The sequence below is a fragment of the Siphateles boraxobius genome, unplaced genomic scaffold (assembly GCF_051911475.1).
Source record: "Siphateles boraxobius isolate OS27281-9 unplaced genomic scaffold, OSU_SipBor_1 65, whole genome shotgun sequence".
Lineage (NCBI taxonomy): Eukaryota > Metazoa > Chordata > Actinopteri > Cypriniformes > Leuciscidae > Siphateles > Siphateles boraxobius.
Window position 1 is genome coordinate 8,437,636 of NW_027509192.1, and position 18,338 is coordinate 8,455,973.

Sequence of the window (18,338 nt, forward strand, 5' to 3'; positions counted from 1 at the left end):
AGGATCTCATTACGCTTCATTATTTTACGAAAGATACGCGAGACGAAAATAACCACCATACTAACAATATTCCTGTAGTTACCCATAAAGCTACTCTTTGTTTCACAACAAACATATTTTGCCAAAGAAATACACCAAAAATCACTTTTTTTCACCGACAAACGTCCCGGATGTCTGCCAACATCTTACTTGCGCTTGTTCTTTCAGAGATGAAAAAAGTGCTCGTATCATCGACGCGATAAAACAGTTAAACTCACACAGCCTGTAGAAATCTTAAACATGCCCCTTACCAAATTAAGTGATTTTTCTGCCAGTCTTCGGCACGCGACATCCTCTCGTAGTAAAGTTTTCATACAGCGTGCGACTGTGTTGTTTACAAAGTATTGAACAGAATCCCGATTGGTCCGGGTCGAGTCAAGGCGACGCCCCGAAGCTTTAAGCCCATCTGACGCGACGCGACAAACCTGTAATCAACGCCGCCATTCCACCGCGTCGCAGATTCGTTAAATATAATGGAACGGTTCAAGGTTGTCGCGTCGCTTGCAGTGTATAAACGGTATTTAGTAAGTTAGAGATTTGCGCTTTTACCTCAACTGTTATGATCAGTTTTTGCATAAGGTGGCGCCATTGTCAACCTTCTCCTCGAAGTTTTAGGACTAGCAAACGGGCAGATTTACCATCCTTTCTTTTTACGTAGTGACATTATGACCAGTAGGCTAGGCCCCCCCATACTATTAGCATAATATCATATAACTAAAATGAATAATACAATAATTATATATTATTTAAATAGTAAGAAAAAGGTTTTTTATTTATGCTAATTTAAATGTTAAAATATGGGCGAGCATAATTGTCATACAAAATAAATTCACAATAACAAAAAATAACAGTGGTCCTAAAAATGTGACCTGTGCAGATTTGTTTTTATGGGATTCATTAATATGAAGAGTAACAAAATTTAAAAACAAAAACAAATGGATATTAACAAAATGTGCCTTTTCAAAAAAAGGTTAAAATATGTTAATATGTTTAATTTCAACCTATTAAATTGAGTTTTACCAAATAAAGCATATGATTGTATCATTTATACACTGAATCAAGTCTACACTGTAAAAATATATATATATTGTTGGATGTTGGTTTAACTTAAAAAGTAAGTTAAGTTGCATACACCTCTAAGACTAGTCTTACAAGTTAGACATCAACATTTTTTCTTTAAGGTTGTTCATAGCTTTTTAAAATAAGTTGCTTAAAAACAGATTAGCCTAATTTGAAACCAAAAACTAAGACTGACTGCCTCTAACTAACTGCTATGGGTCATAGAACTTTATTCATTGTCATGTACACTGTAAAAAAATATGTTCAATAAGTTGTTACAACTTGTTTTTACATTGCTTTAACTCATCAAAATAAGTTATTTTCAACGTATTTTGTTATACAAGATTCAACTCTTTTTTTGTCAGTTTAATGTAATTTAAGTTGGAATGACTTAAACATCCAAGTTGATTGTACTTAAAATTTTAAGGCAGCAACTTTTTTTACAGTATTTTTCTGTTTGTCTGCTTACCATCATGCATGGTGGCATTAAAGCATATGAATTCAATTTTGCAGAAATATATAGTCTTTTAGCCTTCTTGTCTCTAAATATGTTGTTGTATTCCTATAATATCATTAAACCTCCTGAAATTAAACGGTAATTCACCTGATAGATTAAAATTAAATGTTGTTGTGTTATGGGTAGGTTTAAGGGTGGGTTAAGGTGTAAGAGAAGGGTCAACAGTATAATTACCAATGTATTTACATACATTAATTACAGCTGTAATTACATGCAGGTATTTTTAATATATAAGTACAATGTAAAAACATGTATGTACACAATAAGTCCATTGTATCAAATTATTTGTTTCAATGTAAGTACATAGTACTTAAAGCCACTTAAAGTGGGACCAGAAAATCTAATGAAAGTAAAATATTATTTTGCATGATATTAACGATGAACATTAACTGTTTTTAACGTTAAACTATAGCCCCTAGTTTATATTAACAAAATAACAACTATTGGTCTCGGCTAAATAGTCTTTGAAATCTTGGACTTGTAGCTATCATTAACTCGTTTGCCTAATTTTTTTAATTTAGTTTTAAAGAAACTACAGTCTTTAACAAGACTGTATATTGAATAAACAAAAAAAAACAAACAAAAAAAAAAAATACATAAACCGTGACGAACTTAAAGGTTTAATAAAAAATATGAAAATGTTTACAAATAGAGACATTGTATGTATTGTTGAACTTCTGATCATAAAATTAAAAACAAAGGCTTATTTCCCCCAAATTTACATTTATGATTGAATAGTAAATTTAGCTAAAAGAAGTAGCAGATTTGTTAAGTAATATTCCTTATTATAAGATTTGTCATTGGAGAAAAAACTAAATAAAACCATTTTAAAGCACAGTTGAAAGCTGGGCGTGATGTGAGCCTTAATAAAAGAAGAGAAATTTGACCAAAAATAAAATGAACGAGGACAACTCCAAAACTCATTTGCCTCATTCTTTTTATTATCACGTATTACGTAATGATTAAGTGATTTGGCGTGCCTCGCGCTCCGTGTTTATGCATGACGTCACGGCATGCTCTCGACGCCCCTCCCCTCGCGTTCACTCTGTGTTGTTTCCGCATAATTAGAAGGAATCTCCGCCCAAGCCGATTCCAGCTTGGCTGCGTTGTTTGGGGACAGTCCGAAGATGGCGACGGCCCAGCTGTATTGCGTCTGCCGGCAGCCATACGATGTGAGCCGGTTTATGATAGAATGTGATATTTGTAAGGACTGGTTTCACGGCAGGTAAGGAATGCAACCGTTTCTTCGTCAAATGTTGTGACAGAAAGGCAACAAAAACACCAGCGTATGAAATCCTATGGCACTTCGGATGTCAGTAAGCCGCGCGTTGAGCTCGCTCGCACGCACTGAGACGATTTCACGTTCTGCTTTGTCAATATTTCCAGGCGTTAATCGCACCCGTTGCCATTTTCATGATGTAAACACTCGTGTTGCGCGTCTGTTAAGTCTTTCCTAGCTTCGTTGTTGTTTTGCAGTAACATTTGACTGTTTTCCATGGATTCAGCCCCAGCGATCAGAGCAGCGAAAATGGGTTCACGTAGGGTTTTCTCAGTAGCTTTGTGGCCAGGATTTCAGAGCATCAGCTGACATGGACAACATTTGTCCTCGTGTAGTTTTTTGTCACATAAGGAAATAAATGACTGCATTGACATGGATGTTGAAGTGCACGTGAGATTGTGTGGTGTCAGACCAGACAAGTGAAGGTTATTAATATTGTACATTTAACTGCAGTTGGGTGCTGTACATGCCAAAAAGCTAACTATTAGAATGTTATATAAGATTAGATGTAACAAAGCAGTAAAATAACATGCAGTAATAATGAAAAAAGAAAACGGTTAGACAAGGAATATGTGCTAAAGCATGATCGACTGGTGCTGAAACTTGCGAGTGAACTCTTGCATGATATTTTCCTCTTGATTAAGTTTTTGTTTGTTATTGTGGGGAAAAATATTATAAACCGTACAAAACTTAGTTTCTTTTTAATAGTTTAATATTTAATATTTTAATAGTATTACATTCTTTGAAATTCACTTTCACCATAATCTGGATATTTTTGGTGACTTGCGATTGCTTTATGTTTTATGCAGCCTATATTGGGACTTTTATTGCTCTTAGCTCGTAAATTAAATGTAGGCTATTTGACATCCAGGTTGTTTCTTTGTTGGGGTTTCTGCAGCAGTCAGTCCGTGAAGCGTGAAGAAACGTGGGGGGTTTCGATGAAAAGTTACACGGGGAAGGGGGGGGGGCTCTATAACTAAACAAAGACGTGTGGTTGAGTTTACGAGATCAGACCCTTGCCTATTTCTCTCGTTAAGTGCCTTGAATGTGCATTACAGATTGCTTGGAAAGTAGCTTCCAATTTTGGGGTTTGCTAGGTTTAATGGCAGTATTAAATGTAAAAGGGAAAGACACGCTTGTAAAGAAGCGCAGCCCCTAAGGTTTCTGTGATTGTTTGGCCTTTTTGATTGACAGCAGGGGTCGGGCATTTAAATCCCCCAGTTATACAAATATGGCCATATGGTTCCGCCTCTTAAAGGGACAGGTACAGTTTGACGTGAATAACGTGGAGCTGAAGCTGTGTTAATGCTCAGGATGAAAAAGAAATTGCAAGAACGTCGTGCTGCTTGTTTATAAGTGTGATATAGCTGACTGGCACTTTTACTTTTTGTTTGTTTACTTGTAAATCTTTACACTAGCGGTCACAAGTTTTGAATAAAGGGACAAGTGTTTAAATGTGAAAGCCTCTTCTGCTTATCAAGGCTGTATTTATTTAATCAAAATACAACAAAAGCATTAATATTGTGAAATACTGTTACAATTTAAAAGAACTGCTTTCTATGTTAATATATTGTGATTTATTTATGTGATGCAAAGCTGAATTTGCAGTCATCATTACTCTTCAGTGTCACATGATCCTTCAAAAATCATAGGCTGATTTTTTATTATTGTCAGTCAGTGTTGAAAACAGTTTTTGCTGCATAATATTTTTGTGGAAAACGTGATAAACTACCATATAAAAGTTTTGGGTAAGATTAAAAAAAATATTCAGCAAGGATTCATTAAATTGATTAAAAGTATTAGTGAAGACATTTATAATGTTACAAATATACTCTTGCACTTTCTAAATTTTGGAAAAGGATGTGCGTTTTCCACCCAAATGAAAGACTCGAGTGATAATGCTGAACATTCAGCTTTGCCATCACAGGGATGAATTGTATATTAAAATAATATATATTAAAATAGAAAACGCTTGAAGTTGGGCTACGTTTTTATTCTTAACGCATGACTAAATGCAGGTTTGAATTCAGTTTCTTAAAGGGGTGGTAAAACATGATTTCATTTTTCTAACTTTAGCTAGTGTGTAATGTTGCTGTTTGAGGATAAACAACATCTGCAAAGTTACAGAGCTCAAAGTTCAAAGCAAAGGGAGATATTTGCTTTTTTTAAAAATTCAATTTCTAAGGACTACAGCAAACAGCCGGTTTTGGACTACACGACATTCCTCCGGAGTCGCTGACATCAGCATATCCCATTATTTACATAAACCCCTCCTCTGAGAATACTTAAGAAGTGGGTCGAGGCCATTTTATATTGCTGTTTTGGAGATGAGTTGTGGCAATGCCGTCGAAACGCTACGGTTATTTTCATCCCGGTTGCAGGTCCACTTTGTTCAGTCTTCCTAGGGACGAGGGAGTTAGGGCTCAATGGTTAATTTATTTTTAACTCGGTCCCTCATAATTATGACCCAAATCTTACTCTATGTGCTGAACATTTTACGGTTTTAAGCTTCCACAATCGTGGCGAGTTCAATGCATGATTCGCACATCAGCGTGTTCTGAAAGATGGAGCAGTTCCAACTTTAAAAACAGAAGCTTTTGTTTACGAGCCACAACCTGTAAGTATGATTTATTTTTCGTCTATGTGTTTTTCTGTAATAGTTTGTATTGTTAATTGTACGTTGTAGCAAGGAAGTAAGCAAATGACAACGCTGTTTGGCTCTGCTGGTTTGTTAAATGCTCATTCATACTTAACGTTATCCGACAAACACCTAACGTTACAAACTTTTTTTTAATCTCAACAGCGAATTTGGAATTAGTGTAATTTATTCTTTGATTAGAGCTTTTATGTTTATCTACATGCTTGTTTATCTACAGGCATGCTAAACATGGTTCTGTGTTTGATTTGGCTACTGTAGTTGAGCCAATGTTTAGTGTTTGTTTCGGGTTAATAGTTCTGTCGACAGATATTTGTCTACAATCGTTCTAAAAATACAAAAGTAACGGTGGCATACAGTCAGAAACGATCACTATAGATCCGCAGTCTTTACTCAAAAAATCCCTTTGAGGACTGTAGTATAATTTGTTAGAACGATTATATGAAATTCTTATGGAGCTTATTTTTTTGTAATTCTATAATAATTAGTACAATTAAATAACAAAAAAGTCTAAAAAGTAATGAGCGAACAACAAAAAACAAACCTTTCTGAAACGTTTGGTTTAGTAACTTTTTTAATTCTGATTGGTTTTATTGACGCCATTGTTTATAATACACCAAAGCACAAACTACCGGTAAAGGTACGGAGTGTGACGTTTCCGGGAAACGTGCACTAGACGGTTAGCGAATCGCAACACACTGGGCCAGCTAACCAATCTGAGCCCATTGCGTAGTTTTGAGGGACTGGCTTCATAGAACCCGGAAACCATCAGACCTTTTTTTACAAGGAGGAACAGAGCAGTGTAGAATAAAGGTAAAATATATGAAAAATAATGCAATTTTTAAAAAACGAAGCATGAACATGTTACAGTGCACCCCACAAACACAATCAAGCCTTTGAAAAAATGCGTTTTAACACCCCTTTAATACCAGCATTAAAGGCCAATCATAAACCGGTCACAACCCAAATTTCCCACCCTTATTGTAGAATATGAATTACCGTGGTTTTCAAGCATACTTGCATTATTTGGCCTCTGCATTTAAATTGCATGTTTAATTTTGCCAAGGGGCTTCTGTATCACAACATTGTGGTGCCCACTGGCACTGTTGATAACACGGGATAATCATGTTTGTGGGGTGCGTGGTTGATGCGTTTTGTTCTGTTACTCAAAGGTTCAGTGTGTCACTGCTGCCTGCCACCAATGGGATTAAGCTGTCTTGCCGGTTGCCCGGGCCTGGCTGTTATCTGGCTCCGTGCACAGCCTGGTTTGGGAGGCAGGATTTACAAAACTCCTGATATTCATGCCTGATGGTGACAAGAGGCTCTGATGTACAGTTTCAATCTTACAAAAAAAAAAAAAAAAACATACATGCCTTACCTACCAGGTGCAGGCCAGTTTTGCAAGATTTACAGTGACCTTGGAATGTTACCTAATGACTTGTTTAAATGGTTCGTCTCCTAAACCAGTTCTGAGCTCTGTGAATCAGTGCGTCTCTATCTTTTGAATAATGTGTTTGCATGCTTGATGCACGTGCGTGGGTGTGCTTGTGTGTTTGTAGGAGGAGAAAGATTAATGAAGGCCCCACTGCCCAGAGGCAAGTTCAAAGCCCCATTCATCAACGTCCCTCTGAGGAGAGATAGACGACTTCTGTCTTGTCAGCCTAGGTTTTTAGTAGGATTGGCCTGGTCGAAAAGTCACCCCTGTTTTTGTACGTGACATTAGGGATTCTTAATGATGACAAGATGATCACGTGCTGCTTCACAATATTAATTAGGATCAAATAAAATCGGATGTATTTTCATACATTGTTTTCTGAAAGAAAATTATTTGTATACAGTTAGTAAGTTATAAAATATCTCACATGAATATAAATGCATTATTCTAAACTCCATATCGGTTTTCCATAGTCTTCGGTAATAATATTATTTGAGCCGTTTGTCAGATTGATTTTTCACAGGCCGGTTATAATTAACGGCCTTAAGTTGGCAACCTAATGATTTCATAACCATTATCCACTTTATGAATAGACTGCATAATCTCATTGGTCATCTGTCACATTTGCCATAACTAATACGGGCTGTTTCTGTATCTCAATGAATTGAAAAGGGAAAATAGTTTGAGCTGTGGGAATGTCGCCTCAAACCACAGGTTTGGTTTCACTCATCACAAAATACTAGACTCTTTTGAATATCATAAGACACTCCAGTTTGATAATATTCATCATTATGTGACATCATTGATTCAAAATATACTATTATTTTACTATTTATTTGTTTTATTTTTGTAGTGAAATGAGTGATTGGCAACAAACAACTATAAATCTGTTCTGTATGTTGGATAGTGGAAACTTGAAAATAATTAATATAATAAAACAATACAGTACCGTTCAAAAGTTTGTGGTTGATAAGATTTTTTTTAAGTGTTTTTGAAAGAAGTCGCTTATGCTCACCAAGGCTAGATTTATTTGATCAGAAATACACTAAAAACTGTTATATTGTGAAATATTATTATTATTATTATTATTATTACAATATAGAATTGTTACAATGTTTTCTATTTTAATATCTTTTAGAATGTAATTTATTCCTGTGATAGTAAAGCTGAATTTTAAGCATCATTACTCCAGTCTTCAGTGTGACATGATCCTTAAGAAATCATTCTAATATTCTGATGTGGTGCTTTGTGGAAACCGTGATAGATTTTTTTTTCAGAATTCTTTGAATAGAAAGTTCAACGCAACAGAATTTATTTGAAGTATTAAGTATTGAAAGTATTGAATTATTTAAAAAAGACTTATTGACCCCAAACTTCTGAATGATAGTGTATCTCTAGTTTAAACTGTAAGGCTCTATGCTATTTTTAATGGCAGTTGCAGTCTTGTTTATGTTTTGATCTCCAAAAGTTTGCAGCACAGTTGCGTCTAGAGGAAGTGCCCTGCTCTTGTTGGGGTGATGGTCTGGGCCAAGCTTGTGGGTTTGAAGCAGTAAAGCCTAGTTTCCTATGCCAAATACTGCTTCCTGTGCTTATTACTCTCAGGGGCTTGCCTGCGTTTAAAACAGACAGTTGGTTTCTTCACAAAGAAACATAAAGAAGGAGAGGGAAAGGCTTTAGTTTATTTAGTTTTGCCCTCATTTTATGTTATGCTTCCTGCTGCTTCACTGTGTGTTGGCTGAGCTTTTTTTTTGCGCACAGTTTCCTCCCCGACTTCCCTCAGCTTGGCTTAATTTAGCAAATAAGTGCAGCCACACATCAAAACGGTGTTCTTTGCAGTGAAGATCTGCTTAGCTAACACAAAGGGTGCAGGTTGAGGTTCACCTCACAATCCTGCTCAGCCACTTTATCTTACTGTTCTATCATTATGCCCTGAAGCAGAGCACTTAACCCGTTTATTCCAGGGAGTCTTTGCAATTAGAGTGTTGTAGGTCGCACAGGATGAAAAGTGTCTGCTAAATGATGAGTAACTCAAGCTTGGGACTGATGGATGTGGGAGTTCATTGTCAGGTTCTGCTTTGACACCCAACTTTGAAACCCTACACTTCCACATCATAATTAGGGACTCTATCAATTAAAGTCAAATTAATGATATCATTTTGACTTGTTTACCCAGCCGCATGTCATTCCAAACTTGTATGAGCTTTTGTTTCTTCCGTAGGACACAAAAGGAGATATTTAGCAGAGTGTTCACGCTGCTCTTTTCCTTACAATGATAGTAAATAGGGACCAGTCCATACGACTTGTGCTACTACTGTAACTTATTCTGCAAACACATTTAAAATGGATGCAGTCATCTCAAAAAGAATCTGTGCGATCTGAAATTTTACATGAGCCGAAACATTTTCCCATATGGATTTCACATCGTATTCAAATTTGTTAAACTTTGAACATGCAAATTTGCTGAATTTACTAATAAAAAGCCACTGTGTTTGGAAGTGACCTCTGAGTAAGCGATGAAAACGCCACCCAGACCACTCCTTTATGATAGCTTTGGTGACGAAAAGACCAAAAAATAAGTTGCTCACTTATAGCATAATATCTTAGAAAAATCTCAGATATTATGCTATAAGTTGCATTCCTGATCCACGGGAGAAAGGAAATCAGCAAAGATGAGGGTGTGTAAAGGATCACTGAATGAGAAGGAAATTAGACTAGAAATAACTAGATGGAATAAATGTGTTCTGTTGAAATCTAAAGTGATAATTTTTTTCTAAATTTGATCTATTCTTTCTTCACTGAAAAAAACAAGGTCAAATTTACGTAATTTTTCTTTGCCAATTTTTGCATGCATATTTTTAAGGTAAATTTCACATATGGTTTCACTAAGTTAAAGGTGGGTAATGTGATTCTCTTTTTTGTCCATTTTTTTTTTAAATAACTTTAAATCCTATTCCTAACCCACTTACAAAATGCTGAGTTAGAAGCACTGAAATGAAAATTAAGCAATTTAATCATCTGTGGAACGGGCAGGACTCGAAAAACTCCCGCCAATCATTTTCAAGCCCACCAAGAATCATTGGACAGTAAGTTCGTCAATCATACGGTTGTACCACACCCCCCTCCCACCAGCGCGCGTGACCCCCTTCGTGCGCATACTCAAAGCTCATGAGGCATGCGCATCTCGTCAGTAAAGCCGGTTCCATGATTAGTAGTAAATCGTCATTACAATCTCTCGCGCATCTGAGTTTTCGCTCATGCATGATTGTGCGTCCATGTTCTTCGAATGGGTGGAGTCAGGGCCAGCGTTGGAGGAAAGAAGGTAGGACCATTTGAATTGTGTATTTTCAAAATCTGCCGGTCGTTTTCCAAATCACATACCCCACCTTTAAGTGAAAGGAACAAAGAAAATAAGTATTTTTAACTTTGCTAGTAAAAAGTTGAGTAAAATCTATTTAGTTGAAGTTTCATTTGTAATGCATTTCAATATAACATTGAATTAAACCACACTTTTAAAGTATATGCTTTACTTAGGAACATCTAATTAATTAATTCAAAACATATTGTGTGAGACACCATATCTACCTATCAGAAGTTACATCACGTGAACGCAGAGACCTCAATATTTGGTAGACAATACACAATGACAGTAACATTTGATGAATGTTTTTGTTTGAATGTGTCATTTTGAGTAGAAAATAAATTCCAAATGTCACAAAATGGCTAGGTACTAATCCTTACAACAAAAGAAATGATAAAACAATGTAAATACAGCTTTAAAACAGTGAACAATCAACCTCATTAATTATTCAAGGCCCGGTGCATAATTGAAACACCAGTATCAGAAAAGTTGAGTAATTTTATAACGTTGATATTTACCCTTTCATTTCTACATGCTTGAATTGTGTACTAATATAGAACTTACTTAGTTTTTTAATTTTTGCCTGAACTAACTTTTTCAAATAAATTGCATTGTTTTTTTTTCTGTAGTATTTACTTCACCACTAAATCACTTTTATCAGTGTTCTGCTAATTATTAGAAGCATCAGTAATAGAATCATTGAAGTGATGGTTCACCCAAAATGAAAATTTTGTCATATACTCTCAATCATGTCTTTCCGATGCTGTGTAACTCTTTCTTCTGTGGAATACAAAAAAATACTTTTTTTAACCAATGTGGTTTGGTTCCCAATGTCCTTCAAAATAACTTTTTTTGTGTTCTTCAGAAGAAAGTAAGGGTGAATACCAATTCTTTGTCTTACCCCTTCCTCTTCCCCCGAGTAAGGGCTATTCCAATCCTCGTTTTGATCGAGGGGTACCCCTTGGTTTCAAGTAAGCTCGCGAAAATGCTTGGTTTTAAGGGGTATCTACCACTTCCCCATAGCCCTACACCTCAATCAAAACGAGATTTGGGATAGCCCTTAAGGCTGATTTGTACTTCTGCGTCGGACCTACGCCGGAGCCTCTACGCTATACACTACGCGTTGGTTTTCATTTATAATTCTCCGTCGTTGTCCGCGTTGACGAGCAATTACACATGCAGAGGGAGCATGTGAAACCCGAGGGAGGGGTTCTAGCAGACCAATCACAGCGCTTGCGTCCGCGCAGAATTGACGCGTTGTTACATTTTTGGAGAGGTGCACGTCAGGGTACGCCGAAGGGTACGCGCAGCCTACGACGTAGCTACGGTGTAAGTTCGACGCAGAAGTATAAATTGGGCTTTACTCTCACGAGAATGTGCAAATCGCAGGGGAAGGGGTAAGACAGAGAATTGGGATTCACCCTAAGTTATACAGGTTTGGAACAGCATGAGGGTGAGTAAATGATGACAATGTTCATTTTTGGGTGGACTGTCCCTTAAAGAAGCATTAAGTGGAAAATTGGAAAAGTCTAAATGGTTTCAATTTCTTGATTCCCATCCCTAATTCCTTAGTAGCACAAATCAAGAACAGTTGTAATGGACTGAATAGACATATTCCTTGAATTTCTCCACATTTTCATGCATGCTTTAGTCAGCAAAGAGGCCTCAGGCTCAAACCATAGTACAAAGTGGGATTCTGAGAGCGTAATGGGATCTATGGCTTACATACTGTGAATTCTGCCTGTGAACTTGCCATCACCATGGAGACTCTTTTCATCTGCTTGCAGTCTAGGTAAACGATTGGTTAAGCCTTCAGGAGATCTCATTGGTTGTGTTGGGTTTATGCACTTATGATGACTCCTTCAAAGGAGCCTTCAAGTATCTTCCATCATTCTTCTACTAAATCCCTTGCTAGGATCTACATTAGACCTGACAAGCCACAAGAAACCAGTCCTCACCCATTATCTCAGGAACCACCAGAAATGTATTGCACTCTCATTGGGGGCCCACGGGTACTTCTCTAAAAACGTGGCTTTGAGAAAAATGGCCACATCCTCTTTTTGTTTGCCTAGACTTGTTCCATCTCCCGATTTCCTCTGAGTAATGACTATCTCCATTCAGGCTAAATGGCAGGTCAAAAGAGCTCAGTGAGGAACGTCTGTTGTCTGAATGTTGAACGTTCTTCAACCATGGCTGCTCAATAAGCTCGCATGCCTTTTGAGTCCAAATCCCAACATCTTTTTAGGGCTTAAAGGCTATTCCTTCCAGACACGGACAACCCAGATTTATGATATTGATGGAATGGAGCCCAGAGTCTTGTTTGTGTTGTAATTTCTCCAGTCAATAAGCTTTTAGTCAAAGGATCATCCAGTATGGCCATCTAGTACATTATCTCAATGTTAATGTTGTTTTTGTTGTGACATGCGTCCTATTTAGACAAAAGATTTGGACCGATGTAGTGACATTCTATTTCCCATGAGGACAACCCCCCCACTCCACTTCTCACAAAACATGCAATACCAGTGCAACAGCATAAGCCTTGGCAATGAGTAAATGCAATAGCCTGGTAAGATTTAAATGAATAAAATAGCACTGAAACAAACAAGTCAATACTGCGTCTCTCATACTTTAATGCTATTATCATATTTCACACGTAACCACCCACTGGAGGATGAAAAGTGTGCGGTTTAGTAAGTCTCATGAGGCTTTGTGGAATTTGTTTGTGACGATATTATGGTTGTTGGCTTGCTCATCTGTGTTAACAGGGAAACTCTAATAGTGGAACACAAAGCTGAATGATGGATTTATTCTCAGATATTTCCAAACCAGAATTAAAGGAAAGAAAAAACATTTTTAACTTTATGAAAAACACTTTATGGCAAGCTGCCATCTAGGACCTCATATTGGACTGATTTGGCATGCAAATAATGCAATATGAACATAAATATTGGGTAAAATAGTCAATTTATTATTTTTATTGAATGAATTTTAAATATTTAAATAAAGATTTCTCTTGCCTTGTCTGCCGTCTTTGATTTTATTTTTTGAGCTTGTTCTGCTGGCCCCCTTTTCAAATATGTTTCTATGTGGGTGAGTGCAGTTTAGAAAATACATTTTGAAACTATATATGTGGTAAATTATAAAAATAAATTCCATAAAACTAGTCAATTGTTGTTCATGATACCCAATTCAATAGTACTGTTTGTTTCTGCCTGTTGATTCATATTTATATATAAATAAACAACAAGCATTGATTAAAAAACAAAAGCACATACTCTGTCATATACGTATTATTTTGTAACTTATTTCAAAATGCTTTAAGTAATCAATTACTTGTTTTTATGCGAGTACTTCACAGCAACACTTGATTATTTCATCATTTAACTCTAGAAACTTGCCAATAATATTGCACTTCATATTTTCATTTGCTGTTGCATCATGCTCTCTTTCTGCCTGAATCTTCTTGTTATGCTAGCAACCCACTAGTCTCTCATGATGTAAGCTCTCTTGTGGCCTGAACTCATTCAGATTCAGAACTCAAGCAGTCTTTTTTTTTCTCCCATCTTGCTTGGCAACAGATGAATGTTTTAGCATCTGTTATCGTGGCTCAAAAACTCCTGAGTCAAAACTGTTTTAGTGACACAGTGTTCTTCACCACAGATTATTTAGATAGGAGTCAACCTTTCTCACAGATTTTAGGAGAGACCCAGTGTGTCATCCAACAGTAGGTCAAGAACTGAGGCAGTGTGATGTAATGATCTCCATGAGTCACTTCCTGCATGTCCTTTTTGGTTGTCTCATCTCAATCACAAGTGTGAGAGTCTGAAGGAAACCGAGGGAAGGAAAGTTCTTGGCTGGCATTTGCAGTGGCAGCTAGCTTTTTGTTAGTTCTGGCTCCTTTGAGAAGAAAAACATATGTAGATGTTGACGTGGTACACTCGCTTCCGATTGATCCTTCATTTTCATTTTATAAAACGTTCCCTCATCCAACTCCAAACCAAGCTGGTGAGTATCCTGTTCAGTTAATCCAAATGTTATTGGTACTTTCATGTAATCGAACATGATGATTTTTTTCCAGATTTTTAGCTTTTTGTGTAATGTAAACATTCTTCAAAATGTCTTTATCTATTCCACAGAAAGAAAAAGGTTTGGTTACAGGTTTGAAACGACATGAGGGTGAATAGGCTAAATTATCTCCGATTTTTTTTATTTTTGGAAAAAGAAAACAAAATCATTTTGTTTTATTCCATTTACTCAAGATTATTTTGGAAGGCTTTTATGTTTTTTTTTAATTATTTTTTATTACTTTAATTTTTATTGAAGTTTTCTGACAACAACAACAAAAAAGGACAAGAAAAAATGAAACATACATTAAACAAAATCAAAGGAGGCCAAGGAGGAGTTACCTAGTGCAATTGAAACAAAAATTAGTCTAGTTGTAAACATCGGAATCACTGATCAATAAACTTTATATTTACAATACTTCTACCATCTTTTACACAAGTTTACCAGTAGCCCAATCGGTAGAATCTCACAAAGTTAACACCCAGTATACAGTATTGTATTGGGCAGAAAAGTTATGCAGTTTCCAGGGTCAGAAAATGGGCCCATTTTCTCAGTTTTTCTTTAAATGATGATTCTCTTAACCTTATAGTTTAGGTTAATTTTTCCATTATAAAAATGCTTTGAATTGAACTTGTCCATTGCTGTAGATCTGGGATGTTCGATTTGAGCCAAAGTCCAGTGATAGCCTTTCGGGCCGCGGATAATAACATTTTGGATAAATACGGGTCCTCCTTCCGCACACTTTCTTTGATGTTTCCGAGAATTTTATGTTTTTTTTATATATATTTTTTTATTGTATGCCCAACATATTGCTGCAACAGCTGTCAAACAGAGCTAAAGAAGTGTCACATTTAACTTGCACAGTACACATTTGCTTACATTCCCTAAAATAAGGAACAAGGATACAATAAACACTAAGCCAAAAAGATATAGAGGAAGCGTAGAGGATTTCACAAATGCGTTTCATTAAACAACTTAAGTTTCCTTTTCACCACTTTTAATGATACATAAATCATTTAAAACTAAAAAAACAAAAAAGTGCTGAAAACATGTCATGTTTTAACAGGACTGTAAATTTGTTTTGTCTGGCAGCTAATGTTAAAAATGTGAGAAAAAAACAGTAAAACCCAAATTTTCCCAGTGGGAAGGCTAATTTCAATCTTTTGATGTGGACACCACCATTGCCACTCAAATGCCACTGTTTCCCACACTGGTTTCCAACATAAACATACTCCCCTCCCCCGTTCACCTCATGTCTCGTGCCCTGGAGCCCAACCAAATGTAACCCCACATCTGGAGCTCTGGTTTAGCCAGGCTTGTCTGGGTTTAAACATAATCGACCGTAGATGACCCAGTCTGGTGTTACTCTCAGGTCACTGCAGAATCTGTTAAATCTTTGGGATTTATCGAGGTTGCTAATCAAGGCTACTAGGTTTGTTTTAAAAGCAATGCAGTATTGTTTGTTATATTGCAGTGTCAGACTATTTCAGGTTACTTCCAGCTAGTCTAGCGTTTTCCACGTGAAGCCCTCATTGTTTGGAGCACTTCACTCTGGGTAACGTAACACTCAAACCAAGGAGTTGGCGAAATTGCTTTCTTTGGCAACATTGAGCAAAACCTGAGCCAGAGAAGTGTGCAAGGCCTTATTACCTGCCTGGCTAATGAATCTCCACACGATGCCAAGAGCTAGCTTGTCATATGACTTCCTGTGAAACAACATGCCTTTAAGCTAATTGGAGTGTGCGGCTGGAAGTGGAAAAATTTAGATGTGGGGCAATGGGGTTTTGAGCGATAAGATGCCTGTTGGCAAAGCTACTGAGCACGTTTTAATAAGTTCCATCTGCAAGTACGAGTCAGTTTGCATATTGTTATATAGCAAGAGTGTCATACAAGATCCTGTCCTCCTTCCTCAGAGTAATTCCACTGGTTAAGACTGGGTAATTATTGCGCTATTAGAAATCATGAATATTTGCTATTGCTAATATACTTTCTTTCCAATTATTTTTTTTTTAAGCTAAAAATTGTTAAATGATCCATTTTGATATCTGCATTAGCACTAGCTGGTAAGAACAGCTTTTTTATTACCTAAATATAATAATGTGCTACATATCTTCATTAGTATTAGCTAGACCCGCCTGAAAAATATTGTTTGTTTTTACCATTAATTGCATTAAGAAGCATGATATACACTGAAAAGTTTGGGGTCAGTAAGATTTATTTTTTAAAAGAGATATTATATTGTTATATACTATTATAAATATTTATATTGTTATATTGTAACAAAATATTTATATTTCAAATAAATTCAGTTTATTTGAACTTTCTATTTTTCAAAGAATCCTGAACAAAATGTATCATGGTTTCCATAAAAATATTAAGCAGCACAACTGCATTCAACATTGATAATAATAAGAATTCTTTCTTGGGCACCAAATTAGCCTATTAGAATGATTTCTGAATGATCATGTGACACTGAAGACTGGAGTAATGTTGATGAAAATTCAGCTTTACCATCACTGGAAATAATCACATATATATATATAATAAAAGAAAACAGTTATTTTAAATTGTAATAGTATTTCACAATATCAGTGCTTTTGTGTACGTTGATCAAATAAACACAGCCTTAAAATCTTACTGACTCCAAACTTTTGAATAGTAGTGTATACTGTATGTGGCGAGCAGGACGAGGCTGTGGGAGAACTGCGCGAGGCCTGTTGCGTGATTGCTGACGAGCGACACCTGCGCAACGCACCGGTCTCGTATCTCTCGCGGAGGAGTGGAAGCATAAAAGGAGGAGCGATGACCGTGAAGGACGAGAGAGGCCAGGCCTGGATTTATGTTGTGTTGTTTGTTTTATTATGTGACAGAAGTCATCCGTGAGGGGCTGCTGTCTTTTACTTACGTTTTGTATTTGTTTTATTTTGTTATTTAATTCTTTAAATGTTCGCCAGTTCCCACCTCCTCCTTCCCATAACATCTGAACTGCGTCACACTGTTCTTGCATTTTGCATAGCTGTTTGCAGGACTATGGCTGCATATTGAATTTGTCTTAACTTGCTTTGAGGATTCATTAGTCATTGATTGCACATACAGTATCCCCAGAAAACAATTTTGTGCATTCAAAGAATTAATTAGTTTTTGTTTTCTTGCAGCTGTGTTGAGGTAGAAGAGCATCATGCTGTGGACATTGACGTTTACCACTGTCCCAACTGTGACATCCACCACGGACACTCCCTGAGTATGTATCCACTTTTTTAACTGTTAGACCCTATTGGTTCACCCTTAGCAATAAATTGAAATTAAGCTCCTCAGATTTTTAACTTTTGTGTTTGGAATATGTTACCAACCTAATTATCTAATGGAGACATGAACTGATCATGTCTGGTCATTGTGATCAACAAGCAGTGGTGCACTACAGATGTTATGGCATTGTGGTAGTAATGACTGTGATTATTGTTCCGAGGCCAGGCGCTTTAAGTTCTCTCTGCATGGTTTTACAGTGAAGAAGCGAAGCAACTGGCACAGACACGACTACACCGAGCCAGATGACGGCAGTAAGCCAGTGCAGGCTGGCACCTCTGTGTTTGTGCGGGAGCTGCAGGCCAGGACCTTTCCTAGGTATGTGTGCCAATTGTGGGACGCCAGCACGGTCACGACAAAGCACTTGTGCTTGGACCAAAGTGCTTGGTGCCACCCATGATGCCACACGATTCACATGGGCATATTTTAATATATTTATATAATAAATAATTTTAATATGCTGATTTGCTGATCAATAAAAATGTCTGATTATCAATGTTTAAAACAGTTGTGCTGTTTTTGTAAAAAAAAAACATGATTTTTTTTTAAATGTATAAGTACAAAAGAACAGCATTTATTTGAGAGGGAAATCTTTTGTAGCATTATAAATTCCTATACTGTCACTTT

General features: G+C 36.6%; 2 protein-coding genes across 2 annotated transcripts in view; one reads left to right on the forward strand and one right to left on the reverse strand.

Annotated features, from left to right (window-relative positions):
- Positions 1 to 428, reverse strand: part of ccnd2a (cyclin D2, a) — a 171,874-nt gene extending 171,446 nt beyond the window's left edge. The window contains exon 1 of the mRNA XM_077210666.1: positions 291 to 428. The gene's annotated coding sequence lies outside the window, so the exon portion shown is untranslated. The remainder of the gene's footprint in view (positions 1 to 290) is intronic.
- Positions 429 to 2,623: 2,195 nt separating this feature from the next.
- The window catches only part of kdm7ab (lysine (K)-specific demethylase 7Ab), a 30,249-nt gene continuing 14,534 nt past the window's right edge, over positions 2,624 to 18,338 (forward strand). The window contains exons 1-3 of the mRNA XM_077210641.1: positions 2,624 to 2,840; positions 17,564 to 17,649; positions 17,912 to 18,029. Of these exons, the coding sequence (XP_077066756.1) occupies positions 2,743 to 2,840; positions 17,564 to 17,649; positions 17,912 to 18,029 (302 nt within the window). The 5' untranslated portion in view covers positions 2,624 to 2,742. The remainder of the gene's footprint in view (positions 2,841 to 17,563; positions 17,650 to 17,911; positions 18,030 to 18,338) is intronic.